The following is a 22,721-nucleotide window of genomic DNA, read 5'->3' as shown; positions in this document are numbered from 1 at the left end:
TAAAATGCCTTGATCCCTAGTTTGGAGATACATTCCAGTCCATGCACAAATAGAAGTGTGCACAGGATTTTGAATTCCAAGTTTTGTGATGATTTTTGCATCCTTACTGTTTTCCACCAACACGCTTCTGCAGGTGAAGCGTGCTTACATTTATTAGGACAAATACAAGAAAGGCAAAACATGCGGATTTCAGTGTTTTAAACAATAGCACATGGCTCACTAGCCCACCAGGTCAGCTCAGACTATAGCCTCCACATCCTTAGTGGAGGATTGTCTGTCATATGTAGAGCTCACTACCAAAAAGGCATGTGGGAACATATCTCAATGGAACTGCTGCAGGCACTGAACTTGACAAGCGGGCACCATGTTTGAAGTAAGTGCCTGCTCAAGAATATTTTTTGCTTTATGGAAACTAACTCCCAAAGAGGGAGTTTGTTTTCAGACAACGAAATAGCAATAACCTTGACGAGCAGGGAGTTTTCACCCCTTGTGAGGGTGGCATTGTGTGTTTCCTCTACCCTTGACCACTATGGCTCGCATGGCAGTCTCAGTAGGAAAAACAAGAGATGGTTGTCCCGCACTAAGTTAGGTAAAGTGAGCACCACTGTGACATGTAGGCCCAGGGGTGAGCTAGGTGTCAGGTCAAGGGTTCAAACTAGCAGAGCCCTGGGAGGCACAGCCTGTGTAACCCAGGGTTTAATTGTGCTCTAAACAGAGCAGGAGCACCAAGAGCTTGGCAGGTAGGGAGCATTGTGGTTTATGACAATGATCCCACTACTCCATCCAAACCATAAAAAAAACGTCCTAAATCTGCACGGTATTCCTCAGATTACCTTCCAAAAATAAGATTTTCTTGAAATGTGTAAAGGACAAATTTTGGAATTACAATGAACTATATGAATATAAATGGATTGTGAAGCAATAGTTGGAGAATAAAATGAATTAAATGTATGAATGTCCTGTTGATGGGGTGCCATATGGATGTGGTCCTCAGAATCAAGTGTTTACTTCACCCATGGTATCTGTATTCACCAGGTGCGGTAAATACCATTCCCTATTATAGATGGAGCACTGCAATATACAAATATTGCTAAAAAACATAATACTAATATCAATTCATCATGACTTTATGCCAATGGACAGTTTCTCCTTAACGTAGAATGTAACTTGCCATCTCCTATTACAATTCATTGTTGGAGAAACCTAATCACAGAAATAGAAGCAATAGGTGTAGACAATTCCTGTACATATAAAGAAGCAGGTTTGCGCAGTCTAAAGTTTTGTAGGCACAATATTGGTAATAAAAAACACTTTCTCTGTTCCTTATACACATAACAAAATAAACTAAAGTGCATAGTACATGGATGGAGTAGAAGGCTGTAGCAAGGATTTTTTCCATAAGCCCTTCTTTGGAAAAGACACCAACATGTACTAAATCTAATCTAAATCTGGTGCGGAGGAATCTATGATTAGCATTTGTCACAAAGACTAGTTAGGGTTCAATCAAATTAGTTGTAGAGATTGACACATAAGAGCACACCGAGGGTTCAATCACCTGCACATTTATTTTTCCCCCTGCATTTCAAAAAAATCAATTTGTAACATATCTTTTGAACAAAGATTACCATTGCCTGGCGTGAGAAAGAGCTCAGGTTTTCCTAGAAAGTCAAAGCCATCCTTTATATATTTAAACCCCGGTATTTGTAATGCTCGCTCCATGGCGAAACACTCCGCCATAATCAAGCAGTTTTGTTCACTTGATTGCGTGGTCCAGATGGAAAGCCCGGGTAAATGTATTAAGTGGTTGATTCAACTTTATGCATTCCTACACTGCTATTCGTTGTCTTTAACTATGCTGTTTAATTGAGCCTTTGATGTCACTATATTATTTGCTGTTATGTATTTTCAATTTAATAAAATCTTTAAGAAATGAAGTTGACAGCGCTAGTATATATTAAGATGTGAACAGGAACAAGTTGATGGTGCCTAAGCCCTGGCGAAAGCTGTATTGCTCATCTGAAATGACTGAAAAATCAACATCCCAGTGGTCTAATTAATCTAATTTATCTAATAACACTCTCCCTGCCACTTATCCCCCTTCTTGTAGATGGGAATGACAACAGAGTGAGACCAAGACCTTGGGGGATGTTTTGCGGCAGACCTCCGTACCGATTTTATCAGTAAAGGCCAAAAATCAGGCTAGTCTTTATAAAGATCAGGGCCAGAACATTTCACTGACAGCCTCTTCATCAAAGCCAGCTTAACCTCTTCAAGTTCGAACTCCACCTTACCATGTGGTCTTGTATAAAAGCCTTTCTATCTTTCATCAACAGGAGACATCAGTGGAGTGTATAAGTACATTTAGTAAAATGATCTACCCATGTGGTAGGCAGTATAACCGTTGCCAAGCTCGGGGCAGAGGTGTACTTAAAAAGTGAAATTTACAACACTCCAAAAGGCTATGCTATCTCTAAGCTAACTTGCAAACAACAATGACCTTGCTTCATCCGTATTACAGTTTTGCTTTCTTCCAGTCTTCTTTTAAAGTTATCTGTACATTGGAATCTCTTTCCAGATGCGTGGTATTTTTTAACGCAGATCTGAGATGTCTGTGGGCAGTTGAACATGCACTATCAAATCATTTGATTGTCCTACCCCACCAGTCATTATCTTTTTGGATTTGATGTAAGCATTGCTACATTTCGGAGTTAGCAACCTGAATCAATTTAGTAATACATTGAGGGGGGATTAATCTGGGTCATTTGAGAAGTAGTCCCTTAAGGTTTTTTCCAAGTTCACAACAGTAATTCAAATCTGAGGGGGAATCAAATGTAGATTAGAGCGTAAGACCAATGTTAGGGGGTTAAAATCACTAGTACACTTTGACATCACCATGAAATTCACAAATATACTACACAGATTCTGTGATATAAGTATAACACCAATGGATGAAGACACCCCTCTGCCTACAAATGTCGGAACGTGGGAGTTCTAAGGACTACTTACAGCCTTAGCAAAAGTTAAATTGTACCTAATTAAAAGACCATTCAAACATGCCCCACATGATCGTGCTCAAAATGCGAAAAAACAATTGTTATTAGAATTTAAAAAACACCTTATTTGATTATTGACAGCAAAGGCACGTGCTAAAATCAGCCACCTGTTAATGAGCCCAATCATGCCTAAACAAACTTTTAATACTTAATAGATCATTACCAAGAGCCTTGATTATTTCACCATCTTTATTTAGTAATTGGTTATTATACAGATTAACTAACACAGTCTTGTTAGAGCTTCTACCAGATACACACACCAGCTGGTAATGAGGAGAATTAAGCTCCTGCCACATCACTCGCCCAGAGTACTGTGAGATAAGACAGCTAGGCCACCTTTAGCTCTCCCATACCTCGATGGAATGGCTGGGGTGCTAAATGTGTAATAGCCATCAATAAAAAGGCTCAGTGTACCAGGTCTCCTGTAGACAAATACACTAACAAAGTTTGATCTACATGAGCCAAACTGAGTTTGCCAACTTGGAGCTAATTCCCACCACAATCCAAGAAACATAGCTTAAATGCTAGTTATTGTGGCCTGGCATATTCAAACAACTATCCTGTAATGCATATGCGGGGTTACTAATAATACTTTCAGCATACACCGCGGACATCTCAGCAAGATGGAAAACAGATTCTGGGTTAACTCCCACAATCCTTTGGACCGTGTGCCCACCATTACAGCACACATTACATTGATACATATACATTTATATTCCTTAATTACGAAGACCACAAAATGGGGTTTCAGGGAACTCTGTCACATATAATGATTTTGGTTAGGAAGTGGTCTAAGATGCCTGAAGGCCACACCTGACCAGCACTTGCCAATTATACCCCTATCAAAATTGGGCCAACAATTATACAGCAGGAGCTAGAGCCATGATGAGAGAACAAATATGAAACAAAGACAACTGCAACAGTAAGGGCTGCAGACTATAGAGACTAGAGATTCCTTAGTTGCTCATCAGCCAGGAGGTCTCCCTGTAGCTATTAACCCACTAAGTCACCACAGTCACTGAGAAATGCCCCAGTGATTGTAGGGAAAAGTCCTTTACCATAGCACGTAGTACATATGAACTGGATTCTGTGTATCCACAAACTACTCCGAAGGAAAAACAGAATTTAGAGAATGTGCTTCCCAACTGGAATGGCACATTCTACTGACCACTGCAATACCTGGGTAAATATTTGCCATCATCTATGCAGCCACAGCTGGCAGACCACTGCTGTTAATTCTCCAAGATGGCTTGAAGGGAATATAAACAAGTCACTTACCTTTGGTATTTCTCTTTCTAGTGGATGCTGGATCTAAACGCAGATTCCTAATCTTGTGAATATTCAGCCAGGCGTCAGACTGGATCAGGAAACTCAAAAGCAGTCCCCCTGCACACCAACATTGTTCCACTACGTAGGTGACAAGCAGATCCGCATATAAATGCCCCACATGTGGGCTGACGTCACTTGCTTTCAAACGTCCTAAGATGCAAACTGGCTTGGACAGTGTGCAGATCTCTAGTTTGGGACCTTTTCGATGTAAAAGAGCCCACTCCACAGAACAGGGAGTTGGGGAGGGGGTGAGGAATCTGCATTTAGAAAGAGTAGCACTAGAAAGAGTGTTAACGGAGGTAAGTAACTTGTTCTTCTGGCTACTTCTAACCGCAAAATCCACACTTTGTGAATATATATCAAAGCAATGCCTCCCCCGGGGTGAGGCTATGGAATGGCTCAGACTATTATGCCTTACAGGACCATATGACCAAAATGCTCATCCCAACTGACTCTAATGTCAAGGCAACAGTGCTTGGCAAACGTGTGCACTGATTACCAAGTAGCAGCCTCACAGATGTACAGGACAGGCACTATGTGTGACAGCACACTTGTATCAACCTTGGCTCGAGTGGAATGAGCCCTTAATCAATCATGTGGCTGTTTCTTGGCTAGCTCATAGCAGATTGTAATGCAGACGACTATCCACTTTTTCTGTTCTACCTTGCCCTTCTTTGACCCCAAGAAGTCCACAAAGAGTTGATAGTCCATTATATGGTCCCTGGTAAAATCAATGTAGAAACCAAGGGCTCTCTTGAGGTCGTGAGGTGGGGCAAAGAAAGTTGGAAGGGAGATAGCCTGCCCAACATGGAAAGGTGTTGCCACATTTGGCAGAAATGCAGTACGAGTTTTCAACGCTAGTTTGCCTGGAATAAATGTTGTGTAAGGTGGCTGAACAGAGAGTACCTGGAGCTCACTGATGAGATGAGTTGACGTCATTGAGAACAGGAAGACCATTTGTTTAGGGTCAAGACACTTAATGGACAGATGTGCATTGGCTCACATAGGGTGCACATTCGAAAAGTGAGAACCAAATCCTAGTCTCACTGTTGCATCACAGAGGAAACATATGCTGTAAACCTTTACAAAATCTCATCACAATAGGCAATTTAAACAAAGAAGGCCGATCTGGCAATCTTAAAAATGCCAAAAGAGCCAAAAACAGGCCCATAACAGTGTCTAATACAAATCCCTGTTGGGCCAACAACAGAATAAGCAAGAACACTTCAGAAAGTTTAGCTTGCAGCGGATCAATTTGACGGGTGCCACACCAAGCCACAAACTTGGCCTAGCACCTGGCGCACATCATTTTTTAGATGGGTGTCTCAGTGGCATAAGAACATCAACAACCTCAGGAGGAATATCAAAGGAAACTAGCTGCCGCCACTCAAACTACGTGAATGGCGGTGCAGATTGCGAAGGCCTGAATGAAGGACCCTACCCTGCTGATGTAACAGAAGACACTCTTGAAGCAGCAGCTTCCTCGAATGACCTCAAAGAGGTTCTACACATGAGTACTGGCCCTTGCCTGACCCACTAAGATGATTTGAGCCTGGTCGATCTTGATCTGCACTAGATCTTGAAACAGAAGGGGTAGAGGCAGAAAGGCATACTGAAGCTAAGAGAGCCTTCTCGGAAACTCTAGCATGCAAAAGCACTGACATTGCGCGTTCTCCACGTTGGTGAAAAAGATCGAACCAGGGTTCTCTGCATTGCAGTAAAATGTCATGCAGCACTTTAGGGTGTAATTGCCATTCTTAATCTGCAAGAAGTGGGCGACTGAGTTTCTTCGCCCTGGCAATTAGAGATCCTGCCAGGTAATTCACAACTAGGGAGATGCCCTTGCGAGTTATCTAATTGCAGAGGTGCAGATCCTACTGGTACAGGAACCAAGATCCCACCGCATGCTGCTTGTTGCAGTACCAAATGGCAGTGGTGTTGTCTGTGTGAACCTGTACCAGCCTCTCTTTAATGGAGGCTAGGAAGACCTTCCATGTCACACAAATCGCCCACACCGCCGACAAATTGATGTGGAGGCGGGTTTCCATTGGAGTCCTCTGAACCACCTCCTACTGATGCCTCCCCAGCCCAAAAGAGATGCATTTGTCACCAACATCAGCTCCGGTTGGTGTAAGGGGAGGGGTCTGCCACTGGCGTAATCATGGTCTAGCAGCTACCACTCCAGATCTTTTACAGTCTCCTCCAACCTGGATGGTTTGTCCACCGGATGTGATGTCGACAGAGTCCATATAATCCCTTCACCTACGCTCTGACGTCGGCTTCTTCCGTGACTAATTTCCGCGCCAAAGTGCGGAGCCACTATATTAACTGGTTATGGAAACAGTCTGCCAAAAAGATAGATAAATCTTTGAATTAACCACTACAAGTGGCCATGCACTATATAATGAATCAACCACCACAAGTGGTAATGTACTATAAAATAAAAAAAATTTAAACGGATCTTGTAGGTAAGAAGAAAACAGTTTGCAGCACGAGGAGGATGGATGGGTCAGTAAGGAATATACGGCTAGAATATGTCTCTACTAGATAAGGCATTACCGAAGGTAGGTAACTTGTCCATCTGATAGAGACATGTAGCCGCAGATTCCTTACCTTACAATTAGATACTATAGCAACACCACTCCTGGAGGTGTGTTTGCAAACTGACCTTACCAAAAATCTGTACATATAACCAACTGGTCTACTGAAAGAGAGAAAAGACCAGTGGAGTGAGAAAATAAGGTGAGAAGGATAAAACATCTCACCATAAGCAATGTGGAAGAACCACAGACAATAACGGTAATGACAGAGATGGGGAAGCATGGGTAAGTAGAACCCATGGCAACAGAAAAACAACATCTTGAGAGACACTAATGAACAAGTTACTTACCTTCGGTAACGATATATCTGTAAGAAACATTAGTTAGTTAGATTCCTTACCTTAGACTATCCCCAGGCGTCAGGCTGGATCCGGAAAGATTTTTCGTCAGCAATACCCTTGCGTGTCGCAAGGCGTCGTCTGCGGCTCCGTGTCCGTCGTCGGCGTCGTGATCGCCGGGATGACGTCGTCGGAGTACTTAGACGCCGCCCTCGCGCGCTGACGTCAGTTCTTCTTTTTTCCGCGCCAGTAAGCGCAGATCCGGGAAGAGCATACCCTTTTAGTCACTTTTTGACTAAACTTTTTTGAACTCTTTTGGTTCCATTTCCAGTCGACCTCGATTCTGATGCCGGTAGAGATGTCTGGCTTTAAACCTTGTGACGCCTGTGACCGACTGATGTCGGTCACGGATCACCACCGCCGGTGTCTCTATTGCCTTGGGGCCGACCACGATGCCGAGTCGTGCCTCGACTGCCGGGCCTTGACCTTGACCTTGACCTCGAAGGCTAGGCGGGAGCGGTCGCGCAAGCTCCTCGAGCTCCGGCAGTCGGCTCCGCGCCGCTCGAGGTACCGGTCGAGGAGGAGGTCGAGGGACCAGTCGCGGAGCCAAAGTCATCACCGCTCGTCGGGTTCGAAGTCCTCGTATTCAGGTAAGTTGAGGCACAGTAAGAAGAAGTCGAAGAAGGAAACACTTTTCCTTGCTCGGAGTCTAACAACGCCTCCAGGTAGTGGATTCTTTGTGTGGGTTGCTGTGTCGACTTCTCGAAGTTCACATGTAGGCCCAGTTTTTGACAAAACCCTAGGCACTGCTGGAAATGGTTCCTAACACTTTGGGGAGAGGGGCCTTTCAGCAACCAGTCGTCCAGAAGGGTAGACGAAGATGCCTCTGCGTCGCAGAGCAGCTGCCACTACTGTCATGCACTTCGTAAACACCCTTGGAGCTGATGTCAGTCCAAAGGGCAGTACGTTGAACTAACAGTGGGATGATCCGACTATGAATCATAGATATTGCCGGTGATGCTGATTTATCAGTACGTGAAAATAGGCATCTTGCAGATCCAGCGAACACATCCAATCCCCCCTGCGGAGATGAGGATATATTTGGTGGCGAGCCAACATGAAAATGTTTTCTCTTTTGATGGACTTGTTGAGTGCTCGCAGATCCAGAATGGGTCTGTACTCCGACTTTTGGCCTTTTTTCCTTACCAGGAAGTATCTGGAATAAACTCCACGACCTCTTTAGGATCGTGGAACCTTCTCTATGGCTGATGTTTGGAGAAGGATGCCCACTTCCCTCTGCAGCATGTTGATCTGGTAGCATGATGACGGTACCGGAGGGATCGAGGGAGGACGACGTCGAAAACGTAGAGAGTACCCATTCTGCAGCGTAGCTAACACCCACTGGTCCTTCCTGATAGCTCGCCACTCTTGCAGGTGATTCGCAACACTTCCTCCTACTGGAGTGGTGAACGGTAATGGAGGAAGCGGGAACTCATTGTTTAGCTGGAGCTTTCGTAGTGGTAGAGGACTGACGGTTCGCTCCTCTTACCCTGTTGGATCGCAGGCCTTGATATTGTGATTTCTGCTGACCTTGTTGGTTTTGGTTCTTTTGTCAATGAGGGGTTTGAACCCTCTGTTGGAAGGAGCGGCGATCAGTGTTGCGGTAACAGCGACAAAACTCTTTTTTCTTTTCCAGCCACACCGCCTTCAGGGTATCTAGCTCGGTCTTCATCCGTGCCATCTCTTTATCGGTATGCGAGCCGAATAACGATGAGCCGGAAAATGGCAGATTGAGAATCCTGGATTGTGCCTCTGGCTTCAGTGCTGTGAGGCGAAGCCAGGAAGATCTTCTGGCACAAATTCCCTGGGCGTAGGAGTGGGCTGAAAGTGTAGCAACATCCGCCGCAGCACTAATCACTTGGTTCGCCACCAAGCTGCCCTCCTGCAAAACCTCCTCGAAGTCCTTACGATCTTCCTTGGGTAGTTTTTCTGTAAAACGCTGGAGAGAGTCCCACAAAGCTCTATCGTAACGCCCTAATAGAGCTGACACACTGGAGACTTTAAGCATGGATGCAGAAGTGCCACATACTTTTCTCCCCCATGAATCTTGTGTCTTGCTCTCCTTGTCTTGTGGTACTGTAGATGAGGAGGCCACTGCGTGGGTCTTTCTAGCCGCAGCCCCAATCACCGAGTCCGGTGGTGGATCGGACTTCAAGGAGGGACCCCCTCCAGTGGACGATACTTCTTTAGAATTGTCTCCGGTGCGGTCTTGAGAGTGGCCAGCGTGAGAAAGATGTCCATAACCGGCTTAAGAAGACCCGGTACCAATGGTAGTAACGGCTGAGAAGGCGTCTTCTGGTTCAAGGTTTCGAAAATAACCGAAGTACTCTGCTGAACTGGCATAGAAATGTTCAGTTTGGTAGCCCCCCTGGAAAGCACGTCCTGGAATGTGCTCACATCGTCCACAGGAGAGATCTTCGACGGTGGACTATCGGTAAGGGTGGGCGAATAGTCCCTTTTTGAGGAGTATGTTGAGGAGGTGGAAGGTGTTGGAGATCTGCGCCTCCTCCTTCTGCTGCGTGATCTTGATCTCCTCCTTGATGGTGGTGCAGGACAGCGAGTACGAGCTCTACCTCTTGGTGGAGAAAGATCTGCATCCTGTGCTAGGCGAGCCAGAGGGGACCTGTGAGCAGGACTCGGATCCCTTCTAACACCTGCCGCCTGCGTATGATCAGCCCAGTGGTGTAATGGTTGGTTCCATCGGGGAGAGAGATGAACTGATGGAGACCTCTCTGCTCTAGAAGGAGAACGACGTAGAAATTTACGTCCTTCCTGATGAGTTTTCTCTACTGGACATTGATGCCCAGAGGGAGAGTCCTGGCTGCTTGAGGATGAAATAATCACCTCTGGAGAACCAGACCTGGCGATGGAACGGTGGGAACCTGCTCTCGACTTCGATGAAGGAGACTAAGAGAAGCTTACAGGGATTGACATCGACGGAGAACTCTGTCTCGATGCCGTCCAGGATGGAGATCTTTGTCTCGACGTTGATCTTCTTGTTTCCGGGGGAGACATGCGCCTCGACGGAGACCTGTGTCTCGACGTCTATCTTCTTCGTTTTGACGGAGGACTCTGTCTCGATGTCGAGAGTCGCTTCGACAGACTCCTGCCTTGACGTCGAGCGTATCCTTTTCGACGGAGACTCCTGTCTCGACGTTCATTTTCGTTTCTTCGACGGAGGGGTCAGCCTCGACGTAGAACGTTCCTTCGACAGAGGCCTTTGTGTCGACGTCGGCTATGAAACCAACGGAGACACCTGTCTCGATGTCGAGTGTCTTGCTGACGTCGACGGAAGCCTCTGCCTCGACGAGTGGACATCCGACGACCTGTGCTTCGACGTCGATCTGCGTTGAGACGCCGACGGGGACTTCGGTCCCGACACCGAAGATGGTGACTTGTGTCTTGATGTCGATGATCTGTGTCTCGACATTGATCGTCGCTGTAGAGTCGACGGCGGAGGATCTTGTCTCGACGCCTGACGCTTTTCTAATGCCAAAGGAGACTTGGCCCTCGAAGCTGAAGAATGGCGTTCCTGCGCCAATGCCCTCGACGACGATTCCACCGCCGGTGCCTTCGACGTCGAGCCCGACGCCGAAGGAGAACATATTGGGACCTTGCTTCTTGACGTCAATCGCGGTCTCTTCTTTCTGTTCACAGGAGACCTACCTCTTTCTGAGAGGCCATAAAGCCGGATTCTCTCCCTGTCCTTGATGGTTCTTCTAGACAACTTCCTGCAGTGTTGTCAGGAAGCAGGAGAGTGAGACTCAGGGAGGCAGAGAATGCATACTTCATGTGTGTCTGACTTGGCCTTCTTTTTGCCACAGGCAGGGCAATGATCAAACAAAGAAGGCATTTTTGACAGAAGAAACTCTTTCTGCCACAAAAAAATGGTTTAAACCTCACTCTAATATCAAAAGACGTCGAGCGAAGGCAAAAAGGCACCGGAAAGAACAACTGACCTGTCATCCCTGAGGCATGATGGGAAGCTTGGGGTCATGGCTGCCTTAAAGGCACGGTGCCAGTTTTTTATAAAGAAATGCATCATTTTCTATGTTATTGGTTTACAATGCAGCCTGTAGGCTAACAATGTCTGCTTTATTTGCAGTGTTTCTTTCTTCATGAGTTTTTACTCATTAAAAACAGAGTTCAAGTGCTACTTGTCCTCTTGTGTTTTTATATATTTGCAAAGGCAGTTTTTATGTGTGTTATTACATTGTTTAGACTCCTAGATGGGAGCTGCATTGGTATGAGAAAAAATGATATATATGTATATCCACACCAGTCCCACTACAAGAATGGTTCCGACACATGCTCCGAGGCTCAGGTAGAGATTTATTGCTTCTTCAGACATAGATCAGATGTCCTGTAAAATACGGTGAAACGCTGGGCAGACGCGTTTCAGCCTGATGGCTTTCCTCAGTGCCCGCTACACTATTACTTTTGTTACACTTGGGGGCTCGTTTTAAAGATGAGATTATTGTTTGCTCATTGGTGGAAACAATATGGCCCGCCCTCCACTACTTCCAGCCTTGTCAGTCTACATATAGAGCTGTATATATATGTTTTCCATATATAATTTTTATTATTTCCGGGGTCCCCACACATGGGCGGGAATATTCAGTGCTTATGACTATTGATGAGGATTCCCTGGAAGAGAACCTAACCTTTACCGTCGCTTTTATGCAATACTAGGTCAGTGGAGCCGATCCAGGAGCAGTAGTAGAAGTAACAGACAATGGAGGTAAATTTAGGCCAGAGTAGGATAAATACTCCATACTATGGTGAAATCATCTTAATTCCCTGCACTCCATTCTACGTTAAGCAGAGGATCTGTCGATGGTGGGAATGGATCTGGCAATGGTGGGAGTTCTCTGGGGAGCGGCAAGATTTCTGGACCTCGGCCTGTTCCGGTATTTGACAATGAAGTCCACCAAAAAGAGAGGTAGCATGGTGATCTTTTCTAGCCATGGGGGCAGTTAAATTAGTTTTTTTGGGGTTAGCCAATGAGTTCTGCTAAATCACCGGCAGTCGGAACTGTAGGGGACTCAGCTTTTTCCTTTGAAAGTAGACCCATTGTCCACTGGTAGGTGTTCACCTAGTGGCTATGTGGTAAGGTGCACAGTTTGGTGACAAACAAGTCCACATGCCCTGATGAATTTGCCTGTAAATCAATTATGGCAATGAAACATGTCGGTTGTTCTTAACATTTTGGTCTAAACATGTTAAGAGTGATTTTAATCATGAGTCTGTACATATACAGTAAAGAATGTGAGGCATGCCATATGGACTAATTTTTATGAATTTTTGCATCAAGAGGAAGGAACCAACTCTCGTATTTTGAGGACCTGTACAATTGGGTGCAGGAGATTGATGTAATTGCGGAGATTTTGATTAGCCCATCACATATACACTATTTGGGTTTCTCCTGCTACTATAGGAAAGTGCCAATGATGACGGAATGAGCCAGTTGCTTAACATCAGCCAACAGGCTTGTGGTAGTTGCTAACGTGAGGGGCTTCCTATATTTTTTATTAACAGTCCTTTATTTTGATGTCAAGTGTACACTGGCACCATTTCCTTTTGCTCTATATACACACCTCTATACATGACCTGACTCTGAGTTGCACCAAAGCAAGTTTGTGTCCTAGAATTGACTTTGTCATAAGTGACCAATAGAAAGCACTGAATGGGGTGATTCACATTGAGGTTTCGTTTTTTTAAGTTGGTTTTGAGTGGAGGGCGCCCTTCTTTAGCTCCTTAGTATGTGCCTTAGCAAGTGAGTTGCCTGTCTCCGTGGTGCGTCTCACCTTCTTAGATTAAGGGCTGGCATGAGAAAGACTTGAACTTAGAGTAAAGAAGATTACTGGTAAGTAATCAGGCCATTTCCATTCACTACAGAGTCACATAATTAAAGAAGGGAAAAAGGTATACTGGGAAGCTTAAAAAGGTTAGCATCTATATTAAAAGTGACTTTTAAGGGGCATCCAATTGGCCTTTTTTTCCTTATACTCATGATTTGTGGTACTGTTGTACTTGTGTTTGGTTCCTGTACAAAAGCATGATGCCATTGCTTCTTTACTTGCAATCTCAACAAAACGTTCTGATTAAAAAAAGTCGAACCACTAAACTCTACCTGAGACCATTAGTCTATAATTTGAGTATGTACTTATTGATGACCTAACAAGCAACAGGAATCAAGTGACTGGGGTGTTTATGTAGCACCCAGGGGGAAGTTAACTACTAAGTACAATCCAATACCTTGTATTTTTGCACCTCCAGCCAGAAGAGCAGATCATTCTCAAGAAAGTCATTTTTCAAGGAGACGAAGCGTTGGAACTGCTTCACTGTGACCGGATTAAGGAGGGCTTTCCGGAACTCGATGATCTCTTTTGATGAAGTAATCCACTTACTGTCCAAGTGCTGTGGAAAACAAATTAATAAAATGATTTTTATGAAACAAATCATTTTTAGTCCAATGACCAGACTACTTGGATCTACTTAGCATAACAATTAAGGAACATTGGAAGGAGTTAATATAGGCACAGAGAGGACACAGGAGAATACATAGGCTGTTCACCATTTCCATGGACATGTTCATGTGGTAGAGAGCAAGAAGACAAATGTTAGAGTGCTGTTTTTCAAATAATGAAGATTCTCTTCAGCCTGCTACCTATAAACATGTTAGACGGGAAGCTGATGCAAAGTATGTATTTATCTGGAGATCTTTATATATGTGGTATAAATTTATATGTATTTGTTGACTTTTTACCATGAGTGATCTCTAAATGTCTGAATCCTTGGACATAATCTCTGAGTAGGGTAACATGTATGATTGTGAATCTGTGTTTGTAGTTTCAATCCATGAATATATGTGCACACATTTCTGAGAAGTGGTATGTAAGTATGTGACTTTCGGACACACACGTTCGGATACTTTGTGAACTGTTATGTGTGTGTTATCTTTATGTGTTTTGGGGTACTTCTATGTTATGTATTGAGGTGATCAGCAGGTGCAAATAACAGGCACACAGGCAAAATATTTGTCTCTGTGTTAGTAAAGCTCTGTATTTAACCAAAGCTGACAGATATCTGATATATGCAAAAAATTAACACAACTATCAATTTATTCACTTTTATATTTACATGCATTATTTTTGGGGGTGGGTTTCTGCATGCATGTATCACTGTGTTTGAAACTGGTAAGTTTGTTTTACTTTTCAAAGTTTGTGCATACGTTTCCTCATTCACTTTAATTTTGTCTCCTTTATACTCTTCATCTCATATATGCTTTGGTGATTCTCTCAACTCGCTATCTCACATCTTTATTACCTTTATTATCTCTCGCTTTGCGGTGACTTCCTGTCTTTTCCTCGTGTTTTTGCTTTTTGGGATCTGTCTGTCTCTCCCTCTGCTGCCCTACGTCTACCTATCTTATCTCCCTCTCTTATCTATGCCTAGACTTTTCAATAGTTTGCCTCTGTCTCCCTGTCCTCTGTGGTCTGAGTTGTGTCTCTCTGTTCATTATACATCTGAGCTTTCACTTCGGTCTTTCTTTCTCTGATTGGCACCTTTGATCTACCTCCTCTCTATTTATGAGAATATCAGCATAAAGATTTTAGAAAGATAATCAAGAAAAAGAAGAAAAATACATAACAATTTTTAATACTTTAAAACACAGGGAGGGGATGTCCCAGAAAATATTAGAAGGCATGTGGTATCTGGGAAGAAAGTAGAAACCACATAGGAGGCTTGCAATCTTAGACCATGAGACGGCTCCTAGTGGGAGGGGAGATAAGTGGAATGTGAACACAGGGATTTGGTCCAAAACCTGCAACTGCAAAAACTGTTAGGATGCAATATGTAATGTTATGGTGTTAACCGATCTAACTGAAGAAAGAGCAAGAGTTTGATGTAAGAGGGATAGAAAACCTAATATGTGCATTTAATGTTTGGTTTTGCTTTCAGTTGTCTAACTAATAAACCTGTTTTTTATTAAAATGCATTACAATTCTTAGCAATTAATGTATTAAAAGACAAAATGAGGTAGAGAAGAAAGCCATCCCAACAGTCTTCTTGACAATCATTTTTTTCTCTAGTCCTGTGTATTTCTTAATTTTCTGCTTCTTGCATTGTGTTGACTCATGAGATGCAGTCTTCAGCTCTTCTCAGTCTAGTAATTTTGCCCTTCATATTCACATTGTATCCACTATTGTCCTCACCAATTTCGGGTATTTCTGTAGTTCTTTCAGTCAGTTTACAGGGTTCTGAACATACAGCTACATGCCTTTAAACTTGTTCTGGTTTTGATTGCAAATGGTTTGTTTCTGGTCTCTAATGTCCTCACACAGAAAGTAATGTGCGTCTTTGTCTCAAATGTTCATAGAATGACAGAAAAACTGAGACAGAGGAGAAAGCAATCTAGTTTCTACTGTTCTCTCTGTCTCTTTCCCCCAATCCTGTCGACGAACAATCTTCTAGTAATGGAGGTAGAAAGCAGCAGAATTTTCATTACACCAGCCACATACTGAAGATCGAGAGGGGATTTTCTATCCAATTCCAACAGTAAAGAAAAAAGGTTAGGGAGACGGAGGAATGGGCTTGAGCATACTAATTAAAACAAAAATAAGTAATGAGTTCCCACTGGAATTTCTACCCAACAAAAGCATTAAAATACTATATAGGTTCATTGGTAAAAGTTCAAAGCTGTGCCACCAACTAAATTAGGTGGTTGCCAGTGTGAAGATGTTTAATTGAAGACCTTCACAAATATACTGTGTTCTAACTGTAGAAGTCTGAAAAAAACATCAAACTTAATTTGCAGATTCATCAGCATAATTCTGATGAACTTTACTTCCGTCGTTGACTTGTAACTTCCATGCACACTGCAGAAAGCTTCAACATTTCTGAGTCCCTTATGCCAGCAGCTTTAGGTGCATCTTTCTTTCTTGGCATACTTTCTTTTTATTTCTTCAGTATTGTCCTAATTTTATTAGTAATACCCTTGACCTTATCTTGGAGAATTCCAGGCTCCCTATTGATTCAAGAAGAATGAAGCCCAGACTAGCCATATCAATATACTATATAGATCTACAGATGGATCCCGACAGATACAAGAAAGACAGTCACCCAGGCCCTCGTCAGCAGCAGACTCGACTACGGAAACGTCCTCTACGCGGGAGCCCCGACCAAGCTCATCAAACGACTACAACGCATTTAAAACGCCTCAGCACGACTGATCCTCGACGTACCACGACACGGCCACATCACCCCCCACTTGAGAAACCTGCACTGGCTCCGCGTCAACAAGAGGATATCCTTCAAGCTCCTCATCCACGCACACAAAGCACTCCACAAGACAGGCCCAGCCTACCTCAACAGACGGCTCTCCTTCTACATCCCCAACCGCCAGCTCCGCTCCGCCGACCTCTCACTCGCCACTGTCCCGCGCATCCGAAGAACAACCACCGTCGGGAGATCCTTCTCCCACCTCTCGGCAAAGACATGGAACACCCTCCCAGTGAGCCTACGACAGACCCAAGACCTGCTGACCTTCAGGAGGATACTCAAGACCTGGCTGTTCAATCAGTAGCGGCCCCCCCCCCAGCGCCTTGAGACCCTCGCGGGTATGTAGTGCGCTTTACAAATGATTGATTGATTGATTGATTGATTTAGGGGGATGCTTGAGACTGCCAGAATTGTATTTAGCTCTACCATGATCCCTTAGAACAGTCTGTCCTTTTTGTATGAATTCTTACTTGAGATATACATTTTAAAAGGCTAGGAGGTACAAAAAAACCTGAAAAATCTACTTTACAGTTTCTGTAGACAAAACAGACTGCTCAGCAGTACGTTTCCAATAACAAAAGACACAAGGCCAGTGGGGAATAAGAGGACCTCGATTTATGGATTGAATGTAGACATTCCACAACTGAGGAATACATGGGACCTTGCTTTTGTTAGACTGGATGTCAACGTTGGTCCTCAATGACTCTTACTTTTCTATTATGATCTGCAATGGGATCAGAGGTTTCTCCTGTTTCTTGTGTGCCTTGCTGTTAAACCAAGTTGTTGAGGCTTTCATTTCCTATTCAGATGCAAGGGAGAGGTACTGATAATGTTTTTCCAAAGCATTATAGTTATATCGCAGAATCCCTCTAGCGATGGGACCATTTCCGCCTCAGAACCAAGCTCTTCGGAAACGAAGAGGAGAGTTCTACAATTGTTTCATGATGGTGGTTAATTTAGTTGATTCTCATTTCATAATTTCCATGAAGAAAACAAGAGTTACAAGGTGCGACATTAGGAAACTGACTGAGAAATATATTTACTTTAAGAACCTTTGCAATGCTTAGTAACTTCAGCATCTTTCATTTCAGGACAAACACACTGCTGGACTGATCAACCAGAGAAAGATTTTGGTTTTGGTATAGGTTGGAACTAGAATGAGCCCTGCATTAATGAACAAGCATGTACCCCAGTCCTGAGTGCACAACTCCTTGTGAAACTGGTACCCTTACCTTTAGTTTGGCCCTCACATCATTCTGATACAGCCCATGGCCAAGGCCTAGGACTATTCCTGGTACTGTGAGATCCAGAACTATTCTGTGACCTTGAGGAGCGCACCAGCATAATTCATAGTAGGTGTAGGACTACCGTCCATGACCTGAGTGAGTCACATATAGCAGTGATGGCAGTGTACCATATTTTCTGAATCACTACTATGACCAGACCTTTTTCTCTGTGTCAAGGAGAATGTGGACTACTGACCCCTCCTATGCCAAGTTCCGCTGTTCCTTGCACTTACATTCCACGTGTATTTTTAAGTGTGTGGACGTGCAGTGTGTGTGTAACACAAGTATGGTACTAGGGCTGTGTGTTATGAGAGTGTGAATACTGGGGCAATTGGGATCCATTTTGGATGGCCCTCGTTTAGCCTGGCACACGATGGTGGGTGGATGCAGCTTACCCAGACAGTGGAAGTGTACGGACTGTTTTACTGTGACTGGGCACTAAAGTGAAGCAGAATGGAGACAGGGCTCCCCTTATAAATTTATTGAGTACTTGTTAGCAACCGGCTGCTGAATTAACATCTTTGTTTTTTCAATTTTATACATAAATAAAGAATAAAGTATAAAACTTTTGCACTGTATTCTGGGATACATTTGCATTCTAATTTAGACAGCTGTACATGTATCATGTGAGCAAACACTGATGATCATCCTGCCTAAATGTCATATTGCTGTGAATGTGAGTGGTGCTGATCATTGATCCCGGAGTACAATGGTAATATCGCTTTAAGACACAGCCTCTCTCTCTCTCTCTCCCCCCCAGGCTGATGAAGTCGTTGTCAACTCTGTGTCGGAGGAATCCCCAAATGCGTGTATCATATCTACCCAGGCCCCTATGTTTTTCGCAGCCCTCTCGTCTTTTCTAGCGACCCTCATGTGAGATTCTTCACCTCAAGCTCACTTACTTAGGTCTCGTTCTCTCAAGTTTTCAGTGAGATCCTAGGGGTGTAGCCCGCAGACAAAAATACAGCACTTCACCAACGTCAACCATAGCAACACAAACCTGCACTAGATCTTTCCCTTCTTGGGTTTGGGTATGACAACAAGGAGGCACTGCTTAAGAGAGAACTACAGCTTGATTCCTGTTACTCTCTGAAATGCCCCCTCCTCCCAATAACCCTTTATTGATTCACAGATCTAAGACAGATGGGTAAGTTAAACTACCAACATTCCACCTCTAGGACAGACCAGGTACCTTTCAGGGTATATCATCTTGTGTTTCAAGGGTGTCAGGCATGTATGGTGTAGGAAATTAAAATTAATAGTCTGTGTAGTTTTCTGATTAGGGTCAGGTGGGAGACTGAGTCGAAGGCAGCCAAGAGGTCAAGCAGTATGGAGGCTGCTGTGTCTAAATGGTCTAGGATTATCCTGATCTCATTGGTTACTGTGATGAGGGCAGTCTCAGTGTTGTAGTTTGGCCGGAAACCTGACTGCAACTTGACAAGGAACAGGTGTGATTTGAGGTGGTAAGAGAGCTGTGTATTTATGGCTTTGCATTGACCATTCGGTGTTTCAAGGTATCTGGGAATGCCTCAGAAGTGATGGAATTGTTCATGATGCGGGTGAGGACTTTGCTGTTAGGAGAGGCTCCCATTGTTGTACCTGTAGTGGGGCCAGGGGTCAGAAAGTGCACAGGAGTGGATGGTTCACGTGATACTGGCCGTTTTTTCTGTGGCGAGTGCTTTCCAGGATGTTAAGTTTTTGCTGGAGGAAGGGGGCACAGGTGAGTTATCAGCACACTGCCTCTGTACAGTATTTACATTTAATGTGAAACTGATCTTGATATAAAGTAAAATGGTCTTCAATATTGTAAAAATGTCGTGAGGGTGATTCTTAAAACTTTGAATCATATCACTAACACCAGCTAACGCTTCGTGACAGATTCTTCCATGAAGAAAGACAACATTTGGACGTTTTAAGGAGCTCGTCAGATTTTTGGAGGTCATCCAAGAGGAAGAAGTGATAAGGATGGGGACTTAATAAAGAGGCTTTTTGTTCAGAAACGCTTTATATGCTTCCTCCCATTAAAGAGGAAGTGTATTCCAAGGTACATCTGCTTTTTATCCAGAAGAGAGTTCTGGTTCTATCTTCGCTCCCAATGTTGCATCCTTTAAATTCTTTGCTGCAGTTTGGAGAAGGGATCAAACAGTCACAATCTGCATCCGTCTTTTACTGAATCCTGAATTCAATGTTACTCAAGCTTCATAGGGTTACTTCTCATGAGTCCCCCCAAATACCTACTTCTTGCTTGTACTACTCTTTTTGCAAGGGATACGCCCTTTTCCAGACATCCTCTGTAAGCCCCCTGAGTATATTGCTCCTGCTTCTGAAACCTGTCTCCTGTCAGTCCTATGTTCCCTATTCCTTAATGTTGATCTATCTGGGGAGTGGGAGTGGTTGAATAGATATGTTCCATGGTTTACAGTCTTACTAATACAGATGAAAAGCCTGCATATTCATGAGTTTGCTAAATGCACACTATATAGTGAGCATTGTTTATAGGTTCGTGGGAGTGGTTGAATAGATATGTTCCATGGTTTACAGTCTTACTAATACAGATGAAAAGCCTGCATATTCATGAGTTTGCTAAATGCACACTATATAGTGAGCATTGTTTATAGGTTCCCTAAAAGGTTTCTGTATCAATGCTTTCCAAACAACTGTGACAATTTCAATTATTTATTGCCTATTTTAAAAATTTCCCAGTTAGCATACCTTAGTCTATAAGATAAACCGTAAAAGGAAATAAAAAGACAAGATAAACTTAACCTCACATACCTTGTACACACCCATCTTCTTCTTTTGCGTTTGGAACATGACATCTTCAGCAACATCCTTCATGTGAGCCTGGAAGCAAAACAAGTTAAATGACTTGCACACTCCAATATATACTGACTCCTATGTACCATGTACAGTTTTGAAGTGATTCATTAGTAATTTGGCAGTATTTTACTGTGGGATACTTGTATTATATTCACGTTCTGTTCTCTACCAAAACAAATATGATTACATGCCGTTAAAATAATAATGATTAAGGCTCTCATTCGGTAAACAATTTGCACACATAAGAATAACTTACCTGGGCAAAGGGTGGTACCTCCATTCGGACATCCTTAATTCTTATTCACAAGACCACATTCTGTGAATAGTTCCATGCTGAGATTACACTTATCACTTTGGAAAGACCTCAAGTCGTGGGCAAACTTGTCTGAATTTGTGTGACAAATGGTTCAGGAAAAATATTTTCCTATAGGAGTTTTAGATAATTGGGCAATGCAAATGTGATGAACTCTCTCAAAGTCATAACTTTGAGGGTATTTTCAAACATTAGTAATGATCTACACACTTCACACTTAGTGGACTCCTTAAGTTAGATTTAAATAAGGTAGGCAGAAGATATTAGGAAGGACTTTTGCAAATAAAATGTTTTTTTATAAAATAAAAACCCACACACTATCTTCCACCAAAAAAATAAGATTTAGCAATTTCTAATTTTTGACCACCAAATGACAATGCAAAAGTTCCATATTTCAGTTTCTTTCTCTTATGCACACACATAATTTTGCTTTCGGATACATTAATCGTTAAGTAGTGAGTAGTGAGCCATAGCAAATCTTTGGAGTGCCTGCAAACGCCTCTTTAAGCCCTTTGGGGTAAGATCACAAATTATTATGCAGCTGCATAAAATTGGCACAAAATAGGCTTACCCTCAACTATCAGGGCAACAACGTCACTTCGGGCCAAATGATAAGGGAGGTCTGAAATATATAGGGAGAAGAGAAGGGGGGCAAGCAGGCACCCTTGTTTTAATCCATTTGGGGTAGGGAAAGCTTGCGATAAACGCCTATCCACACCAAATAAATCACTACACACAGTATCAGTATGAGGAGAGGTGTGGCGCAGCAGCCAGGGCAGCTGACTCTGGAGCGTGGGGCTCATGGTTCGTTCCCCAGTGACAGAGGCAGATCAGCTCAGCATCATGTGACTCTGGGCAATAGCTCACTTAATCCCCCCCAACAGCCCCCAGTGCCTTGAGACCCTTACAGGTGATTAGTTTGAGCTTTACAAACACCGAGGCTATTTATAGTATGAAGGGTGCAAACTAACTCTAAAAGGGTACCCGGCCTACCCAAATTTATAAGTTTGCTCCACAGCAAAGAGGCGATTTACTTTCTCAAATGCTGTGGATGAGTCAATAAAAGCAGTGTATACCATTTCCCGTCTAACTTTAACATATTTTCAATTTATAATCTGAAGGGCAGTCACATTATCAATTGTTTCATGCTTAGTCCTGAACCCAGTTTGCTCCATAGGTATAATGTTATGGTCTTCTGCCCATTCACTAATATGGGTCAACAAGCCTTTAGCAAGGAATTTACCCACCGTGTCAAGAAGGGAGATCTGATGATAGTTTTCTGGTAGATTACGGTCTCCCTTCATAAAAAGATGAACTATGATATTCCCCTTCCAAGAAGGGGGAACTTTTTTTCTTTCATAGCAGCATTTAAAAACCGGACAAATAATTTTACTCCAAACAGGACAATTTTGTTTTCTAACAGTGATTCGTATTTCATCTGGCCCATGGCCGCCAAAGTGTGCTTCCCCTAATTACAAGTTCTATCTCTTTTTCAGGGGGCAGTACAAACAGAGCAAAATCTTCCTTTACTATAAAATTCTTTATGGCACCCTCATTTGCTATGTAGAGACCCTGGAAAAAATTGGCCCATCTGAGTTTTTCATTCGCAACTGGGATGGGAACTAGCTCTGGCTCCACAACCCTCTGCAAAAGAGTCCAGAAAATCCTTGTCTGGCCTTTTAATACTGCTTCCCTAA

General features: G+C 43.3%; 1 protein-coding gene across 3 annotated transcripts in view; it reads right to left on the bottom strand.

Moving 5' to 3' along the window:
* Window positions 1-22,721, bottom strand: part of RGS22 (regulator of G protein signaling 22) — a 1,028,745-nt gene that overhangs the window by 268,863 nt on the left and 737,161 nt on the right. For all 3 annotated transcript variants that reach the window (XM_085605181.1, XM_085605183.1, XM_085605184.1), the window contains 2 exons: window positions 20,667-20,735; window positions 13,579-13,740 (listed from right to left, as the gene is read on the bottom strand). In XM_085605181.1, coding sequence (XP_085461307.1) covers window positions 13,579-13,740; window positions 20,667-20,735 — 231 coding nt within the window. The remainder of the gene's footprint in view (window positions 1-13,578; window positions 13,741-20,666; window positions 20,736-22,721) is intronic.

Source organism: Triturus cristatus, chromosome 5_1 (genome assembly GCF_964204655.1).
Source record: "Triturus cristatus chromosome 5_1, aTriCri1.1, whole genome shotgun sequence".
In the NCBI taxonomy this organism is placed as follows: Eukaryota; Metazoa; Chordata; class Amphibia; order Caudata; family Salamandridae; genus Triturus; species Triturus cristatus.
Note: the sequence above shows the minus strand (reverse complement) of the source record. Positions and strands in the feature narration are given on the sequence as shown.